The 20,222-nt window shown below is 37.8% G+C and overlaps 1 protein-coding gene and 1 non-coding gene across 24 annotated transcripts in view; one reads left to right on the plus strand and one right to left on the minus strand.

The window, feature by feature from the left end:
- IFT81 (intraflagellar transport 81) overlaps positions 1 to 20,222 on the plus strand; it is a 229,327-nt gene that overhangs the window by 166,949 nt on the left and 42,156 nt on the right. For 19 of the 23 annotated variants that reach the window (XM_045041408.1, XM_045041409.1, XM_045041407.1 and 16 more), the window contains 4 exons: positions 8,643 to 8,729; positions 9,760 to 9,831; positions 9,916 to 10,001; positions 17,605 to 17,650. In XM_045041408.1, the coding sequence (XP_044897343.1) occupies positions 8,643 to 8,729; positions 9,760 to 9,831; positions 9,916 to 10,001; positions 17,605 to 17,650 (291 nt within the window). The remainder of the gene's footprint in view (positions 1 to 8,642; positions 8,730 to 9,759; positions 9,832 to 9,915; positions 10,002 to 17,604; positions 17,651 to 20,222) is intronic. The other 4 variants (XM_045041418.1, XR_006587857.1, XR_006587856.1 and 1 more) reach the window with 1 other exon arrangement.
- Positions 7,218 to 7,327, minus strand: LOC111557447. Its single transcript, XR_002737482.1, has one exon. It is a non-coding gene; the product is annotated as a U6 spliceosomal RNA (small nuclear RNA).

The raw sequence follows: 20,222 nt of genomic DNA on the forward strand, positions 1-20,222 counted from the left end.
TAAAAAAAAAAGTATTTATCTGTCATGCCTGGGTGGTTCAGTTGGTTAAGTGTCTGACTCTTAATTTCAGCTCAGGTCATGCATGACCTGGTGGTTCATGAGATCAAACCCCACGTCAGGCTCTGTGCTGACATCATGGAGCCTGCTGGGATTCCCTCTCTAAATAAATAGATAAATAAATATTTTTAAAGTATTTATTATTATAATTATTAAAGAGACTTTTAAAAGAAGGGATAGTATTTATTGCTTTTCAACCAAATTGTTTCCTGAGTAAACTATATACCAGATCTTAAATCCTATAGAGTCATGTATTATAATAATGTAACCAAACCTGAAACTCATTTTCTTGTGATTTAACTCAATTTCTCTGTATGTGACAGACTGCCTACCACTCCCATCACAAAGAAATGTACCCCTCTTACCACCAGTCCCAAATAATACAACTCTCCAGTTCTTTCCATATCATTAAGTCAGAGGGGTACCTAAGCCACATCAACATTTTCATCTCTGTCTTCTGCCGTGTTGAAAAGGCACTCTGCTAAGGACAAATACTGCATGATTCCACTTACATGAGGTACCCAGAGTAGTCACATTCACAGACACAGAGTAGAATGGTGGTTGTGGGGCCATAGCGAATAGGAAATTAAGTGTTTAATGGGGAAGAGTTTCAGTGTGGGAAGATGAAAAGAGATCTGGAGATGGAAGGTGGTGATGCCTGCACGACAATGTGAATGTATTTAATGCCATTTAAAAATGGTTTCAGTGGTGGGGCACCTGGGTGGCTCAGTCAGTTAAGCATCTGACTTTGGCTTAGGTCATGATCTCACAGCTTGTGAGTTCAAGCCCCACATCGGGCTCTGTGCTGACAGCTTGGAGCCTGGAACCTGCTTCAGATTCTGTGTTTCCCTCTCTCTCTCTGCCCCTCCCCCACTCACACTCTGTCTCTCTCTCTCTCAAAAAATAAACATTAAAAAAATTTTTTTTAATATTAAAAAAAATGGTTTCAGTAGTAATTTTTATTTTATGTATATTTTTACCACAAGAAAAAAATCTTTTAGGGGCGCCTGGGTAGCTCAGTGGGTTAAGTGTCCCACTTTGGCTCAGGTCATGATCTAACTAACAGTTTGTGAGTTCGAGCCCTGCGTCGGGCTCTGTGATGACAGCTCAGAGCCTCGAGCTTGCTCCCAATTGTGTGTCTCCCTCTCTCTCTGCCCCTTCCTCCCTCCCTCCCTCTCTCTTTCTCTCTCTCTCAAAAATAAATAAACATTAAAAATTATCTAAAAAAATCTTTTAAAAGGGGACAGGACTTGCCTGTTTGCGTTAGCTGTTGGGTTTGTTTTTTGTTTTTTTTCCCAGTGGTTGAGTTCATTGTATTTGGTGAGTGTCTGATGCTCATTTTGCTTATCTCCATATGTCAGTCTCCTGCATCCATGTATAGTTCTACTTTTATCCAGAAACCTTTTGTGATAAAAAGTATACTAAACAAAAGAGGCTAGCCAAGTCATTGATTGTAAGCTCTTTTCAAATCTTAACTGAAATTCTTAATTGTTCTCTACTTTAAATATTATTTGGGTTTTTTTTTAGAAGAAAGCATTTTTCTTCTATTTTTTTAAATGTTTATTTATTTTTGAGAGAGAGTGAGGGAGAGAGTGCAAGAGGGGCAGGGGGAAAGAGAGGGAGATACAGAATCCAAAGCTCCAGGCTCTGAGCTGTCAGTACAGAGCCTGACACAGGGCCCAAACTCACCACCTGTAAGATCATGACCTGAGCCGAAGTCGGACACTTAACCGACTGACCACCCAGGTGCCCTGAATATTATCCATTTTTAACTTGCATGTACTTACCACTCAAAACTACATAAATGTCTTGTTAAAGTGCAGGACTACTTGAAAATACTTTATACTTCTTGCTTTAATGGGCAGTTCTGAAATATTTAGGAAACTTTATAGTGAATTGTTTATAGTGAACATTTCCTTTCTATTGTACTTGTATGTTCTAAATTTGAATAATAACAACTGTTTGAAAACTAGAGCACTGCAACTCCAGATGTATAACTTACATTTATCTAAATCTTTTATAATCACCTAGAATGAGAATAGCATCTTGAAAAGTGTTATGTTTATTTTCTTAGGAGTAGTTCTATAAATTACATGTAATTAAATGTCATAATACATAAAATTGCTAATATAATGGAAGAACTAAAATGCTCATTTTAGAGTATAAAATCTGACAATTATTGATTTCACTGAGATATTTCTCATTGATCCCTTTTTCTTATAAAAGTAAAAACATGTTCTTGGTAAGAATTCAAACTGAAATTCTATACCCATTAAAAACAGACCATTCACCAAGAAGCTTTAAATGATACATTTGAAAAGCTTGATCTGATGAATACATGGATAACCCAGTACTCAACAAATGGAAAATACATTCTTTTTAAGATCAAGTCACCAAAAAAAATTAGGTTGGCCTCTGATCTCTCCATGGCCACACTTAACCCTGGAAGACAGTAGAGCAGTATACTTTAAAAAGGGGAAGAATAGAAATTATCTCTCTCTCTACACTCCCCAGAAGTAAAACAGGTCCTTATGCGTTTTCCAGAAATTTCCTGAGAATTAATGAATGGATAATGATTTATTGGCTGCCTAAAGTTTGTTCTACTCTCCAGAAAGACAAAGGCTTTTTTTGGTGGTGGCAGACAGAATTAAACTCTGACTGATAATTAAGAACAAAACATCTGCTTCCTTTTGTTTGCATTTGCCTACTGTACTTTTGCCCATCTTTTGCTTTTAACTTTTTATTTGCTTTTTTTAATTTGTTTTTAATGTGTGTTTTTTTGAAGGAGAGAGAGACAGAGTGTCAGTGGGGGAGGGGCAGACAGAGAGGGAGACGCAGAATCCAAAGCAGACTCCAGGCTCCGAGCTGTCAGCACAGAGCCCCACGTGGGGCTGGAACTCAAAAACCGTGAGATCGTGACCTGAGCCGAAGTCAGACACCCAACTGACAGCCACCCAGGCGCCCCTGCTTTTAACTTTTTAAAAATTATCTCGTTGTAGGTGTCTCTGAATAGGTCTTGAATTGGGTTTTGGTATGCGATATAATCTGAAGGGTTTGTTTTAATAAGTAAGTTTAGACCCTTTAACTTTATTGATATGCAGACATATTTGATCTTAGTACATGTTATGTGTAGCTTTTGATTTTTTTTAAGTTTATTTATTTTGAGAGAGGCAGAGAGCGAGCAGGGGAGGTACAGAAAGAGAGGAGGAGAGAGAATCCGAAGCGGGCTCTGTGCTGACAGCAGAGAGCCGGACATGGGGTTCGAGAGAGAACCGCGAGATCATGACTGAGCCGAAGTCAGACGCTTAACCAACTGAGCCACCCAGGTGTCCGTAGCTTTTGATTTTAAAGCCCCCCAAAAAAATCCTGGGGTTTGTTTTGTTTTGTTTTGTTTTCATTTTCTCTCTCCTTTTTTTCTCCTTGTCCCTCTCCCTCATCCTCCCTGTATGTGTTTCTGGCTTGTGGTTTTGGTCTGGTGGTGATATTTGTAACTCTACCATTAATCATCCATTTCTATAGGTATTATCTATTAATCCCCACTGTGAGCAGTGATGAAATTAGTTTTTTTCCTCTTCCTTTTCCCCTCCTTCCCTCTCTTTTAGTACTTGAATTTAGCCAATCATATTGTCTCTTACTATTTGCCTTTATACTTTTAATATACTTATAACTTGATTCATCAGATTTAAATTATATCTGTTGATATTCCCCCACTCACCCCTAGCAATTAAAAATTGAGGAAACCAGCTTATTTATTCTACCTTCCACTTTCTTTTCCCTTTCCCTTCCCTGCAGATTTTGTAGTATCATTTCTACATTGTCAGGGCATGTAACATTTACATTCTCTTCTATTACCCTGGTTCCCACTTGTGTTTTCAGTGTTAAACCTGTAATTATTAGATTCAGTGCTCATTACCAATCCTTTCACTGCCCTTTTTCCTAATTTTTATTGTCTGTGATTTGTCCTCTAGGAGAATCCTCAAAAAAAACCTCACAGGAACAATATTCCCTAATGAGTTCTTGCATGTTCCAGAGTTTCTTGCCTTAAATATTTAAAAATTAGCTTGACTGAGCATAAAATCTTTACATTGTGCTTTCTTTCCTTGAGAATTTTTAAAGTATACTGCTCTACTGTCTTCCAGGGTTAAGTGTGGCCATGGAGAGATCAGAAGCCAACCTAATTTTTTTTTGGTGACTTGATATTAAAAAGAATGTGTGTTTTCCATTTGTTGAGTACTGGATTCTCTATGTGTTTATCAGATCAAGCTTTTCAAATGTATCACCTAAAGCTTCCTAGTGAATGGGGAGTTGTTTCATGGGTATAGAATTTTAGTTTTACAAGATGAGAATAGTTCTGGAGATTGGCTGCACAGCACAGCGAGTGTACTCAGTACTTAACTGTACATTTAAAAATGGTTACAATGGTAAATTTTATGTTATTTTGCCAGAGTTAAGAAAAAGATTCCTGATTTAAAAAAAAAAAAAAACACCTTCCTGGTAAATTATTCATTTTATCATTTTTTTTATTCTCTTTATTCCTGCTAAGGTTTTGGTCTAAGATTTTTATTTTGTCTGCTATTAATGTAAGTATGCCAGCTTGCTTTCTTATGATTAGGATTGCCTGGTATATCTTTTTATTTCTGTTTTCTTTTAGCTTTCTGTGTCCTTACTTTTGTCATATGTCTCATAAACAGCATATAGCTAGATCTTATGTGGGTGGTTTCTTCATTCAGTTTGAGAATCTGTCTTTTAATTGGTGTATTTAATACCATTTACATTTACTTTTAGTATTGATACGTAGGGATTTATTTCTGTTTTGTACATCCGGTTTACTGTGCTTTTTCTTTGCTGCTTCTTTCCTGCCCTTCAACGCTTCACTCTGTGTTCTTTTATCTTCTTTGTTCCCTTTATTTACTTTTCTATCTTCTATTCTGGTATTGTTATTCCTAAATTTTTAACATATATTTTCATGACTTAATGAATTCTAAATCTAGTAGGCATCTCCTGAACAATACAGGGACCTTAGAATAGTTTAACACCCTCTCTTGCCTTACATGTGTGTTGTTATCCTCTAGTAGTTTATTTCCATTTTATTTCTTCCTCTCTCTCTTGTTTTTAGTAGGCTCCACACCCAGAGTGGAGCCCAACACAGGGCTTGAACTCATGACCCTGAGATCAAGACCTGAGCTGAGATCAAGGGTCGGATGCTTAACCGACTGAGCCACCCAAGCACCCCTATTTCTTCATCTCTAAAAGTAGTTGTCGGGTGGTCATTACTTATAATCACTATTTTATACAGTCATTTCTTGCTTAGATTGACTCACAAATTTAACCCTTCTCACCATTGCTTCTTACATTTTAACCCTTCCTTCTGGATTCAGTTTCTTTCTTCCTGAAATTAAATGTCCTTGTTTTTTTTCTTTTAGCAGTTCTCTCAGTAAAGAATCATCACTATAAGTAAACCACCTTTTTTTTTTTCTTTAATAATGATTTGTTCATTGCTTTCTGGTTTCTCTTGTGTTGAAAAGTCTGCCATCAGTTTAATTATCATTTCTTTTTAGGTAATATCTTGCCTATAATTGGTTATAATATTTTTATTTTTGTCTTTGGTGTTGTCCAATTTCACTACTGTGATCTAAATACAGATTTAGTTTTATTTGCTCTGCTGGATTTTGTGTTTTTTGTCTTCCATTAATTCTAGGAGAATTCTCCATGATATCTTCGAATATTCTCTGCCCTGTTTTCTTTAGTTCATTCTCCAGCGACTGCTATTATTTGCAGTTAGGCATACTTATGACCCTGTGGGGATGACAGGGGATGTCTGTCCCCTATTGCATGACTTTGTCTTCATATTTTTATCTTTTTTGTCTCTCAGTGATGAATTTTAAATAATTTCTTCAGCTCTGCTTTCAAGTTCATTCTTTGTATCTTCTGAGCTGTGTCTAATTTCACATTTATACCATTTAATTTTTAATTTCAATGACTATTTTTTCATTTTTGTCTATTTTTACTCACTGTACTTTTTTTCTTAATCTTTTGTTTTCAGTTCCTTTTTTATGACTTTGTTTCAAGCACACTTTCTTAATAGACTTGTCTCTAGTATCCAAAGTTCATGGAGGTGTAGTCCCGCTGTTTTTTATATCTTCTGATCCTCACACATAAGGATTGATTGTTTCCTTGTGTATTTATACTTTTGGATTGTGAGCTTGTCTTTAGTAGGGTTTTGTCTTCTGAATCCCAGCAGCTAGGATGGAGCATGTGTCCCTCCAGAATGGCTTTGCAGTTGGCTCTCCTGGTGTTTTGGGAATATGACAAGCTCAGAGCTAATTTTGAGTTTATGTCTTGGCTTGGAAGTTTGTGTAGGAAAGGGTAGATTTGAACGAATCTGCCCAAGGATGGGCCCTTCTCTCCAGCTGCCCCTGCAGCAGCACAGGTGCATTTTCTGATCAGTGTAGCCATCAGACTCATAGGCCACACATGCACACACACACAAAAGCGACCATCTGCTATAGCACCTTCATCTCATTGAGAGTCCCAGCTGCTACAGCCACTGTTGCCCCTCCTCCCATTTACGGTGGGAATGACCATCACCCACGAGAGTCTGAAATATGTGTAGGTCCCTTTGATACATAAAAGCCACAGCTCCTTTTTATAACCAGTTTCTTTTTTCCAATAAAAATTAAAAGGATTTTTAACTTCCAAGCGTTTTTTTGAGACAGCACAACTAACACAATGAAAATCAGAACATCTTAGTAATAAATGTAACAACAAACCAAAGTAATTTTGAGCATAAGTTAACCCATTTATTATAGGCTAGTAATGTTTGAAATGGTAGAGCTTCCACTGGTCTTTTGATGCCTTCAGATGTTACTGTGATGGCAGAAGCGGTATTGTTAAGTCCGGCCCCACCAGCTACCTTTTTCATGCAGGAACCACGGTGCCAGATCCCCACAGCTCGTCTTTTCATCTTGGTTTTGCCACAGAGCAAGCAAATGTACTTGGCATGCTGGCTTGTTTCAATTTTCTTCACCGTTTTCCTGAAGGAGGCACCATAATGGAGCCCATATTTACATATGATTCTGACCTTCTGACCTTGGTGCATTTAGCCATGTCACCACAAACTAGGGCTGGGCCTGGAGACAGCTCCTACCAGGCTGGTTTTGTTTTGATATGGAAGCTTCACAAGTTTGCAGTTCATCCTTGCACAGAAACGCCATGCTAATCTTCTCTGTTTCATTCCAATTCTTAGTTTATGTGCTGCCACAGCAAGCACCCCACCGGTTTTTTATACTATGCTAGTCACCCCAAACCAGATGCAGTCCCACACAACAAAGGAAGCACACACAACATTACCCATTCGTGTTCGCTCTCCTTTTCCTTCCCCAGAAAACTGCTGCGTGAAACCTTGGTCATTCTGAGGCCGGCTTGCTTCATTCCAAGCCTGGTGTTAACCCTTTACACCCAGCCGCCCAGGTTGAAAAACAGCCTGGATTCTATGGGGTTCTCAGTTCTAACTTCCCACTCTGTCTTCTGCCCTGCCTGGATATTAGAATCACTCCATTACTGAGATTGACTGCTCCCAGCTTCCTTTCCCAAGGGCAGCCACAGTGTGTCATCCTTCATTTCTGGCCCTGGTAGTTCCTCTTCCTTCCTGAGAAGTTCATTTCAGCTCTGGATTTGAAAAGATGTTTGCTCCACCTTATCAAGCATTTGTAGATATTTTTAGCATTTCCAGTATTTATAGATGATTTTTGGGTTATCTAATCCAGAATATTACATTAGAAGGAAGTTTGAAACTACTCAAACAGCCTGAATTCAAATTCTGACACTCCTTTTCTTCAGTATAATCTTTGACAAAGTATGTGGCTTCCATGAACTTTCTCCAAGCATGATATGGGGGTATTAATACCTACCTCAAGGGGTTGTGGTGAGATTGAGTTATTGACAAGGGTAAGCTCAAAGGCCCTACCATGGTTTCCAAAGTTCTGACCAAGCCCCTGCCAAAGCATTCAGCATCTTCTCGCACTTTCCAGACATACTCCAGTATAATAAACTACTTGTTCGTTCTGAATTGTTCTTCTCTCTGGCTTCCAAGCCTTTATACACAGTGTTCTTTTTTTCTGAACATTCTCCTCCCTTGTTCACCTTCCCCCTAGCTATTGTACTAATCCTTCATCCCTCAACTTAGGTATCAGTTTCTCTATCACTGCTGATCTCCAAGCCTGGGTTAAGTCCTGTGAGAGTCCCACGTTCTCCTATAACACTTACATTTGCCCATCATACCACTCAACAGGCTGTTTACTTGTCTGAACATACTTTAGGGGAAGGATTTTGGCTGTTTTGCTCACTGTTGTATCCCAGCTCCTAATAAAGAGCCTGGCACACAGCTCAATACATGGTAGCTATTATTTTTATCAGCATCTTCATCTGCCATAATTCTCAAATGTCTGATTGTTGTATAAATAACTCTTAAGTATGCCAAGAAGCTTAGAGTTAAGTTACAAGACTGACAAGGGCATGTATTGTTTCAGAGCCACATTTTAGGCCTTTGTTTTTCACTTATTCAATCATTTATCCTTTCATACTAGGAACTAACCCAGGAGTGTGATGAAAAGAAATCCCAGTATGATAGCTGTGCAGCAGGCCTCGAAAGCAATCGGTCCAAATTAGAACAGGTAAGAAGATAGTTTTTATTTTTTCACAATTTAGCAGAAACTGCCTGTGTATGCATGTTTTCACTACCCTGACATCAAAAGATTCCCAAATCTTTACCCTCATTCTCTGAGCCTGTCCCCTAAGCTTGAGAGATCTTTATTTCTTCAGACGTGATGCATACACACCAAATTCTCCATCTGTACCACAACCACCAAGGTCCAGGCCACAAGCGGGTGTCTCCCACAGTAACCCAGCTCTGCTCTCTTACCTTCACCCTTGCCTTCCTAAGGTTTTTTCTCTATAGAGCAGCCAAAGAAACCTGTGGGAAACTTGGGCCACCCTCCACTAGCTTCCTACTGCACTTAAAACCTGACTTCCAAACTATGGTCTGCAAGGCCCACCTGCCTCCTGAACTTCACGTTCATGTGCTGTTCTCTTCATCCACAGGGCCACAGCCACACTGGCCTTCTTCTTGCACATCAGACAAGCTAAGCTTGTTTTCACCTCATGGCTTTTGCTTGTGCTATTCTCTCTCTGGGACACTCTGCCTCTAGCTCTTTACCTTGATCTCTCCTGCTCATCATCAGGTCTCAGCCTGAATGTCACCTCCTCCTGGAGGTCTTCTCTGATCATCCTATCTAATGTTGCCTGTTGGGTCGCCCTATCACATTCTACTACTACTGACTTTTCTTCATAGTACTGAAGAAAAGTCTGAAACTACCTTCATTACCTATCTCCTTGTTTATGCCTATTTCCTCTACTTGAATGAGAGCAAGGGCCTATAGTCTTATTCACCATTGTGTCCCCAGCACCTAGCACAGAGTTGGGCACATGGTAGGTACTTAATAAATTAATAACTGAACCTGTAGGTTTTGGAGCAATAGGAGTAGTCTTTAGAAAAGATTGCAACCTAGTCTATGATGGCAAACAAAATTATAATCACAAAAGAAGAAATTACTCTGATGGCATTTTGTTGTACATTTAAAGTCATCCTTTCTGCATTTGATTATTCTTTCAATAATGTTGCCCATTTAAAATTATATATTGTAGGAAGTCAGAGGACTCCGTGAAGAATGTCTTCAGGAAGAAAGTAGATACCATTACACAAATTGTATGATTAAGGTAAAATAAAGAAAGAGGATCAAGAATTTTTCTGAGATTTTTCTGTATCAAGGACTTAACCTAAAATTTAATCTTTCCACTTAGAACCTAGAAGTACAACTTCGTCGTGCTACTGATGAGATGAAGGCTTATGTTTCTTCTGATCAACAAGAAAAAAGAAAGGCAATTAGGCAAGTAATTTTGTTGTTTCTATATTGAGTTACTTAACGTTTTCACCTATAGAAGTTTCTTTTTAATTTTACTAACTTCTGTATTTAAACTCCAGTATAGTTCTTGTAGTGTTACATTAGTTTCCGGTGTACAACATAGTGATTCAGCAATTCCATACATACTCGGTGCTCATCATAATTGTACTCTTAATCCCCATCACCTGTTTCACCCATCCCCCCTCACCCACCTCGCCTCTGGGAACCATCAGTTTGTTCTCTAGAGTTTCGAGTCTGTTTCTTGGTTTGTCTCTCTCTCTCTCTCTCTCTCTCTCTCTCTCTCTCTCCCTTTGTTCATTTGTTTTGTTTCTTAAATTCCACATATGAGTGAAATGATATGGTGTGTGTCTTTCTCTGACTGACTTATTTCACCTGGCATTGTACTCTCCAGCTGCATCCATGTTGTTGCAAATGGCAAGGTTTCATTCTTTTTTTATGGCTGTGACCTGTAGAAGTTGTATACATAAGATGGAATTACTAAATTGGGGGTACTTAAATAAGCAGATATTAAGATATTACTTAGGATTAAATCTTATTAAATATCTTCCTGATACTCCAGCCCTACTAAGTAGGAATACCTGTAATTTACTTTCTGGATTGCTTGATTTTTTATCATGGCAAAAAAAAACGATATAAAATTTGCCATGTTGGGGCACTGGGTGGCTCAGTAGGTTGAGCGTCCGACTTCGGCTCAGGTCATGATCTTGCGGTTTGTGAGTTCAAGCCCCGCATCAGGCTCTGTGCCGACAGCTCAGAGCCTGAAGCCTGCTTCGAATTCTGTGTCTCCCTCTCTCTCTGCCCCTCCCCTGCTCATGCTGTGTCTCTGTCTCAAAAATAAATAAAACATTTTAAAAAAATTAAAATTTGCCATGTTTACTACTTTCTTTAATTTTATTTTCAATTTTTTTAAATTTACATCCAAATTAATGAGCATATAGTGCAACAATGATTTCAGGAGTAGATTCCTTAATGCCCCTTACCCATTTAGCCCATCCCCCCTCCCACAACTCCTCCAGCAACCCTGTTTGTTCTCCATATTTATGAGTCTCTTCTGTTTTGTCCCCCTCCCTGTTTTTATATTATTTTTGTTTCCCTTCCCTTATGTTCATCTGTTTTGTCTCTTAAAGTCCTCATATGAGTGAAGTCATACAATTTTTGTCTTTCTCTGGCTGACTAATTTCACTTAGCATAATACCCTCCAGTTCCATCCATGTAGTTGCAAATGGCAAGATTTCATTCTTTTTGATTGCCAAATAATACTTCATTGTATGTGTGTTTGTGTGTGTGTGTGTGTGTGTGTGTGTGTGTGTGTGTGTGTGTGTGTGTATATATATATCACATTTTCTTTATCCATTCATCCATTGATGGACATTTGGGCTCTTTCCATACTTTGGCTATTGTTGATAGTGCTGCTATAAACATGGGGGTGCATGTGTCCCTTCAAAACAGCACACCTGTATCCCATGGATAAATGCCTAGTAATGCAATTGCTGCATCCTAGGGTAGTTCTATTTTTAGTTTTTTGAGGAACCTCCATATTGTTTTCCAGAGTGGCTGCACCAGCTTGCATTGTCACCAACAATGCAGAAGAGATCCTCTTTCTCCGTATCCTCACCAACATCTGTTGTTGCCTGAGTTGTTAATGTTAGCCACTCTGACAGGTGTAAGGTGGTACCTCATTGTGGTTTTGATTTGTATTTCCCTGATGATGAGTGATGTTGAGCATTTTTTCATGTGTTGGTTGGCCATCTGGATGTCTTCCTTGGAGAAGTGTCTATTCATGTCTTTTGCCCATTTCTTCACTGGATGATTTGTTTTTTGGGTGTTGAGTTTGATAAGTTCTTGATAGATTTTGGATACCAACCCTTTGTCTGATATGTCATTTGCAAGTATCTTCTCCCATTCCGTCGCTTGCCTTTTAGTTTTGCTGATTATTTCCTTCGCTGTGCAGAAGCTTTTTATTTTGATGAGGTGCCAGTAGTTCATTTTTGCTTTTGTTTCCCTTGCCTTCGGAGACGTGTTGAGTAAGAAGTTGCTGCGGGCAAGATCAAAGAGCTTTTTGCCTGCTTTCTCCTCAAGGATCTTGATGACTTCCTGTCTTACATTGAGGTCTTTCATCCATTTTGAGTTTATTTTTCTGTATGGTGTAAGAAAGCGGTCCAGGTTCATTCTTCTGCATGTCGCTGTCCAGTTTTCCCAGCATCACTTGCTGAAGAGACTGTCTTTATTCCATTGGATATTCTTTCCTGTTTTGTCAAAGATTAGTTGGCCATACGTTTGTGGGTCCATTTCTGGGTTCTCTATTCTGTTCTATTGATCTGAGTGTCTGTTCTTGTGCCACATGTTTACCATTTTTAGGTGTATAATTCAATTGCATTGATCACATTCACAGTGTTATGCAACCACCACCACTATGCAATACCAAACCTTTTTTTTTTTTTTAATATTTATTTATTGTTGAGAGACAGAGAGAGAGAGACAGAGCATGAGCATGGGAGGGGCAGAGACAGGAGAAGACACAGAATCTGAAGCAGGCTCCAGGCCCTGAGCTGTCAGCACAAAGCCCGACGCGGGGCTCAAACTCACAAACTGCGAGATCATGACCCGAGCCGAAGTCGGATGCTTAACTGACTGAGCCACCCAGGTGCCCCTATAATACCAAACCTTTTTCATCACTCTAAACAGAAACTCTTATAATCATTAAACAGTAATTCCCCATTCCCCTTCCCCAGGAAAAATATAATTTCATAGTTCCTTTTTTTTTTAATATTTTATTTATTTTTAAGGCAGAGAGAGACAGAGCATGAGTGGGGACGGGGCAGAGAGAGAGAGAGGGAGACACAAAATTGGAAGCAGGCTCCAGGCTCTGAGCTGTGAGCACAGAGCCTGACGCGGGCTTGAACTCACAAACTGTGAGATCATGACCTGAGCCTAAGTCAGATGCTTAACCAACTGAGCCACCCAGGCACCCCAACATAGTTCCTTTTTTTTATAAGCATTCAGATTGGTCTATTTTTAAAGTCCCACATGACCTGGACTCTAGTCATCTGCCTGTTCACTGTGCAGTGTGAGTGCATTACAGTGAGAAGCTGTGTGTCTGCAGTGTGCCAGCCTCAGAACAAAGAAGGGTGTGTAAATATCACTGGTCCTTATATGGTGTTTTTTTTGGTTATCCAAGCTTGCAACATTCTGTAATATATCAAATATGGCCGGGGCACCTGGGTGGCTCAGTTGGGTGAGCATCCGACTTTGGCTCAGGTCATGATCTCACGGTTTGTGAGTTTGAGCCCCGCGTCGGGCTCTGTGCTGCCAGCTCAGAGCCTGGAGCCTGCTTTGGATTCTGTGTCTCCCTTTCTCTCTGCTCTTCCCCTGCTCACACACTGTCTCTCTCTCAAAAATAAATAAAGATCAAAAAAAAATTTTTTTAATCAAATTCTTTAAAAAATACGTTTATGCGGGCGCCTGGGTGGCGCAGTCGGTTAAGCGTCCGACTTCAGCCAGGTCACGATCTCGCGGTCCGTGAGTTCGAGCCCCGCGTCGGGCTCTGGGCTGATGGCTCAGAGCCTGGAGCCTGTTTCCGATTCTGTGTCTCCCTCTCTCTCTGCCCCTCCCCCGTTCATGCTCTGTCTCTCTCTGTCCCAAAAATAAAAATAAAAACGTTGGAAAAAAAATTAAAAAAATAAAAAATAAAATAAAAAATACGTTTATGGTTTAATTGCTAGGTGTGATAAAATGCAGTAATTGAACAAGCTAAGCTCTCTGCCCCTTACCACAATTCACATGTTTCACTTTTACCATCCAGTAAGAACTCCCAAGTTTAGGATTCACATTTATTCTAGATTGCAGTGGAGATTTTTAGTGGCATATACAGTAATGTTTCAAAAAGGAATCTAGTAAATGGAATGTCTTGCAGAATCTAATTTTTAAAATCTATAATGCACTGGAATGCAAGCCAGACTGAAAATACCCTATAAATAGAACAATGTTTTCTCTAATACTCTGACATATTACACATATTAAATGTACTTATTCACATTCTTTCATTGAGTGTAAACTTGGCTCAAATCTGTATGGTCAATGTTAATATTTTACAAATGTGAGAAGTTTTTATTCTTGAAAAAAAGTTTTAAAAATTTAAGTTCCATTTTTTCCAAAGGTATCAATATAAATAGGAAATAGGAAATATTGTCACTGAACTATTGGTTTTCTGGCCAGGTATTCTTTTTTATCATTTTCAAAATCATCATAAACATTTACCATTAGTTTTCCCATAGAAAAAATATTTTGCCCTGACTAGAGTAGTACATAAGAATATTATAAATAAAATAGTGTTAATTGTATTCTAAACTCATTGATATATGTTTAAATTATTATTATTATTATTATAGTTACAATATTTTTATGGTTGTCCCATTTTCTTCTTTTATGATACTTTTGAGTAAGGCCAATGGTCTAAGAAATTAGAATGGGGTTTTTTTGTTTTTGTTTTCGTTTTTAAGCTTATTTATTTTGAGAGAGAGAGAGAGACAGTGTGAGTGGGAGAAGGAAAGAGAGAGATGGAGACAGAGAATCCCAAGCAGGCTCCTCACTGTCAGTGCAGAGCCAGACCTGGGGCTTGAACTCATGAAACCATGAGATCATGACCTGAGCCAAAACCAAGAGTCAGAAGCTTAACCAACTAAAACCACCCAGACACCTGGAGAAATTAGCATGGTTTTGAAAGATTGCCTGCAAATTTTAATTTTATTTAAAGAGGCAGCATGTTGGGGCACCTGGGTGGCTCAGTCAGTTAAGCGGCCGACTTCAGCTGAGGTCATGATCTCACAGCTCACGGATTTGAGCCCCGCGTGGGGCTCTGTGTGACAGCTCAGAGCCTGGAGCCTGCTCCTGATTCTGTGTCTCCCTCTTTTTCTCTGCCCTTCCCCTGCTTGCTCTCTGTCTCTCTCAAAAATAATAAACATTAAAAAAAATTTTTTTAATAAAATAAAGAGGCAGCATGTTTTATTTCAAAGTACTAAAGAGGGACTCATAAAATTTTCTTACTAACCTGGTTTTTCTAGTTCCAAGTTTTGTGACCTTGGGCATATCATTTCCTCATCTATATAATAGGGAGAACAATTTATACCACAGAAGATCAAGTTAAATATAATGCATGCAGCAGTGTTTTGGAAATTATATAGCATGAGTTACTGGAGGACAAGGACTCTGTTCTGTTTTCTTCCTGAAACCCTAGGGCATGCTTGGTACATAACAGGTGCTCCATAGTTATTTCTTGAATAAAGTCATTGAATAAATTAAAATAATTACATATTAGTGTTATATGGTAAAAGAGCGTGAGCCTTTGATCTCTTGATAAAATATAAATGGAAATTCTGTGAGGCACTTGGGTGGCTCTGTAGTTGAGTGTCTTGACTCTTGATTTCAGCTCAGGTCATGGTCCCAGGAGCATTGTGGGATCAAGCCCTGCATCAGGCTCCACACTGAGCATGGAGCCTACTCTCCCTCTCTCTCTCTCTCCCTCTCCCCTTTCTCTTTCTCTCTCCCTCTCTCCCTCTGCCCCTCTCCCCCACTCATGCTTTTTCTCTCTCTCTAAAAATAAAATCTTTAAAATATATATTTTTATATATTTTATATAATAGGTCTTATTTAATATATAAATATATAAGAGTCAGAGGCTTAACCGACTGAGCCACCCAGGCGCCCTGAGGACTTTGAGTACTTGTGAAAGCCACCCTCTCTGTTCTAGTCAAGTTTACCTCCCTTGTTACATGAATGTAAATCTTCCTTCACTTAAGCTGCTAGAGTTTCTCTTTGTGGTTTATGATTTCGTGGATTCCCAGTTTTGTGTTGTTTAACTTCTTACTACAGCATAAGTTTACACAGAAACACAGTCTTTTTCCTCTAAATTTGAGGTCTGAGGTCTTTTTTTTATCTTCTTTGTCATTGGTTCCTTTCTCTTCATCCTTCCATCTTTGTCCTTAATACTTTAAATATCACTTTTGTCTTATGGAGTGTTAAAATATAATTATATCTTTTATATTTTTAAAAACACAATACAATGTTATTGTATTTTTATTTTTACTTGAAAATTATGAGCTGTTTTAGCTTGTAAAAGAGATGCTTATAAAAACAAAAGTAATGGGGCGCCTGGGTGGCGCAGTCGGTTAAGCGTCCGACTTCAGCCAGGTCACGATCTCGTGGTCCGTGAGTTTGAGCCCCGCGTCAGGCTCTGGGCTGATGGCTCAGAGCCTGGAGCCTGTTGCCGATTCTGTGTCTCCCCCTCTCTCTGCCCCTCCCCCGTTCATGCTCTGTCTCTCTCTGTCCCAAAAATAAATAAACGTTGAAAAAAAAATTTTTTTTAAATAAAAATAAAAACAAAAGTAAGCATTATGGAGTATAGTACACAAAAACTGAATGTTGTCCATGTTGCCATGCCTCAGAAATACCTACTGTTAATATTTTGGTGTATAATTACTCCATATTCTTTCCCCATGCATTTGCTAGTGTGTGTGTGTGTGTGTGTGTGTGTGTGTGTATGCGTGTGTTAGCAAATGCATGGGGGGAAATTTTATGTGTGTGTATACAAAATAAAGTTAAACTTAAGATACAGTTTTTCCCTTAATTTTATATCTAGAGTTCTTTCCACTTCAGTATTTATAGATCTACTCCTTTCTTTTTACAACTCTGTATTATTCCTTTGAATGGATATACCAAATTTATTAAAAATTTCCTCATCTATTGACATTTAGTTTGTTTGCAGATTTTTACTGTTATAAACAATGGTGAAGTAAATAGTCTTTACATTTACCTTTCTTAAGTTATGAGAGTCTTTTTGTAGGATGACTTCCCAGAAGTAGAATTGCAGGGTTAGATGTTAATGTTTATTTAAAATGTGTATCCTTTCTCCTTTCTATAAACCTCTTCAAAAATAAAGTGTGGGGGCGCCTGGGTGGCTCAGTCAGTTAAGCGTCCGACTTTGGCTCAGGTCATGATCTCACAGTCCATGGGTTCAAGCCCCACGTTGGGCTCAGTGCTGACATCTGGGAGCTTGGTATCTGCTTCAGATCCTGTGTCTCCCTCTCTCTGACCCTCCTCCGTTCATGTTCTGTCTCTCTCTGTCTCAAAAATTAAAAAAATAAAAAATAAATTAAAAAAAAAAGTGTGACTGGGGTGCCTGGCTGGCATGCAACTCTGTTTCAGAGTTGTGAGTTTGAACCCCACATTTTGTGTAAAGATTACCTAAATAAATAAAAAATTTTAAAAATTGTGACTTAGACAGATGGTTTGCCATTGTTTTAAGTGTAAAATAGTACTTAAGTACTATTTTAAATACAGAAATAGGACTTAACATTTTAATTCTCTTAATTATGTGGTGTTTTATGGGTTTTTTTTCCCCATAAATTACTATTTACTAGAAGAATTGACTAAAGATGGGGAAAGAGAGTATTTGGTTTCATTCTGACTCCTCTGTGTAATATATTTAGATAGATATGTTAATTTATAGTTTAGTTGTATGTCCAAATCAATTGAGATAAATTGAAACTAAGTCATTATGTTGATTCCCCAGGGAGCAGTATACAAAAAATATTGCTGAACAGGAAAACCTTGGAAAGGTAAGAATGTATTAGTTATTTTTTTAAGTGTGTCTAATTCAGGCTTTCAGTACATGGTTTTGACACTGTCATTCTTTTTTAAAGGTTATGGTACAGTTTTCAAAGGGAAATTGAATCTTTCTTAATTTCTTACAAAGATGAAGTTTCTTCCTTAGGAATTTATATGTGTGTGTATACAAAAGTGAAGGCACATGGATTTTTGGAAGAAAAAAATCTAGTTTTATTTATTTTTATATCAAGTTTAATTAACAAAGAGTTTATGAGAAGGTTCTAAGAAACAAAAGCACCATGTGTAATAAACTACAAGTTTTCAGATAATTCTCAGGTATCTCTTAATAAGTATAAACTTATTTATTTTATTTAATAAGCACAAAGCTCATTACTATGATCCAGGCACTGGTCTATGTCCTTTACAAATATTGATACATTTAACATAAATAATCAAAAACCCTTACTTGTCATATTCAGCTCCCTCCCTGCCAGTCTTATGAATGGAGGAATATGGGATTGAGTCTTGTTTTCTCAGTTCTCTGAGCCGCTCCTAGTAGAAGAGGTGGTAGCTGGTAAAGACCTTGATCATGGGGACTTAAGTGACTAACTCACTGATTTTTCTAATTGACTTCATAAAGCAACACATTTTGACAGTCATTTTAAAGATACCAGCTCTGTCATTCTTTTTTTTTTTTTTTAAGATCTATATTTATCAAACTCAGGACCAGTCATCAAGTAGGCTGGGTTCAGTCCTCGGTTTGTGGTTCTGGAAAAGCTCCTTAACCACTTTGGAATCCATTTCCTCATGTTTAAACTGAAATATGTAGATTGGGGTACCAGGGTGGCTCAGTCAGTTGAGCATCTGACTCTTGATTTCGACTCAGATCATGATCTCGTGGTTCATGGGTTCAAGCCCCATATTGGGCTCTGCTGCAGTTTTTCTTTTAAAATACTGACTATATATTGGCATCTAATTTTACTGTTCAAATATTCTTGAGTCAGCAACCTAAAAATGACTACATCTATATGTGTGTGCGTGTGTGTGTGCGTGTGTGTACACACATCTATATGTGTGTGTGTGTGTGTATATATATATATATATATATATATATATATATATATACATGTACATATGGGTGTGTGTGTGTGTGTGTGTGTGTGTGTGTGTGTGTGTGTGTATACATATACATGCTTGCCCATTTGGAAAGTACAAATGAAAAATATGGCTTTGTTTCAGTCTTAATGCATTGTATAATTAAGCTTTTGGTCTGACTCAATATATTGGTGATGATAAAATTATTCATCCTTATTTACATATTCTGGTTTGAATTATTATTAAAAACATACATGTATCTATGCTTTTATATAAATGCTGAATCAGTTCCCATAAACCTGTAAGTAATATGCTAAATTTCAGGGAAAAAATGGTATGGAAAACAATGGCATAATTCCTAAATAGTCTTTGTAAAAGTGTTTTTAAAAGATTTTTTTAAAAACTAAAAAACTTAGAAAAATGATTATGGAAAATTTCAAGCCTATATAAAAAGTAGAGGAAATAATGTAATGAATTCATGTGAAACCATCATCCAACCTCAATAATTAGACTTAATGACACATTTTATCTATAGTCCCACCTATTTCCCACCCCAAATCATTTTTAGGCAAATCTCAGAGATCCTATTATATTTTTTTGATCATATTTCAGTTTGTATTGTAAAGGCCTTTTTTGAACATAACCACAATACCATTATCATGCCCAAAATAATTTAACAATAATTGCATAATACCAAATACTCAGTCAATGTTCAAGCTTCACCAATTGTCTCATCATTTCTTACTCTTTATTTGTTTGAAACAGGATCCTAATAAGAATTCATACAGTGCTATTAGTTGATATAGCTCTTAAGTATCTTCCTCTGGGTTACTCTTTCATCTTTCTTTACAATTTATTTGTTGGAAAATTAAAAGAAAAATAAAATCTAGTTACTTGTCCTGATGGGTTTCCAACATCCTGAACTTTGCTGATGACATCCCTATAGTGTCAACTAGCATGTTCTTCTGTCCCCAGTATGTCCTTTGAATTGGTAGTTAGCTATAGAGGCTTGATTAAATATAATTCAATATTTGGGAAGTATACTTCATAGGTAGTAGTATGTATTCTTTGAGGAGGCTCTGTATAATGTAGGCAGCCAATGAAGTCACTTCCTAGACCCATTAATTCATTAGAGGTTGCAAAATGATGGCATTCTAATTATGTTGTTCCTTCTTTATTTATTGGCTGGAATAATTCTGTGAAGAGTAACTCCTTATCAACTATTTAGTTACCCTAAGATACAGCTCAAATAAGAAAGGCAGAATAACTGCTGATTTGCTTGTTTATTGGTTTTCAAAATGATGAGTTTTTTTTTTTTTTAATCATCCTTGACAAGTACCTTTATGACTCCTGGATTTAACTTATTGGAGATATTTCAATCTATTATAATTATTATTCCTGTCAGTTCTTGAATTGCCCCATTTTAAGCCAGTAGAAGCCTCTTGAAGTCAGCTCCTGAATGCTTTGGAAACAATCCTGCTAGATTTT

This window comes from Felis catus, chromosome D3, assembly GCF_018350175.1.
Source record: "Felis catus isolate Fca126 chromosome D3, F.catus_Fca126_mat1.0, whole genome shotgun sequence".
NCBI classification, from domain to species: Eukaryota; Metazoa; Chordata; class Mammalia; order Carnivora; family Felidae; genus Felis; species Felis catus.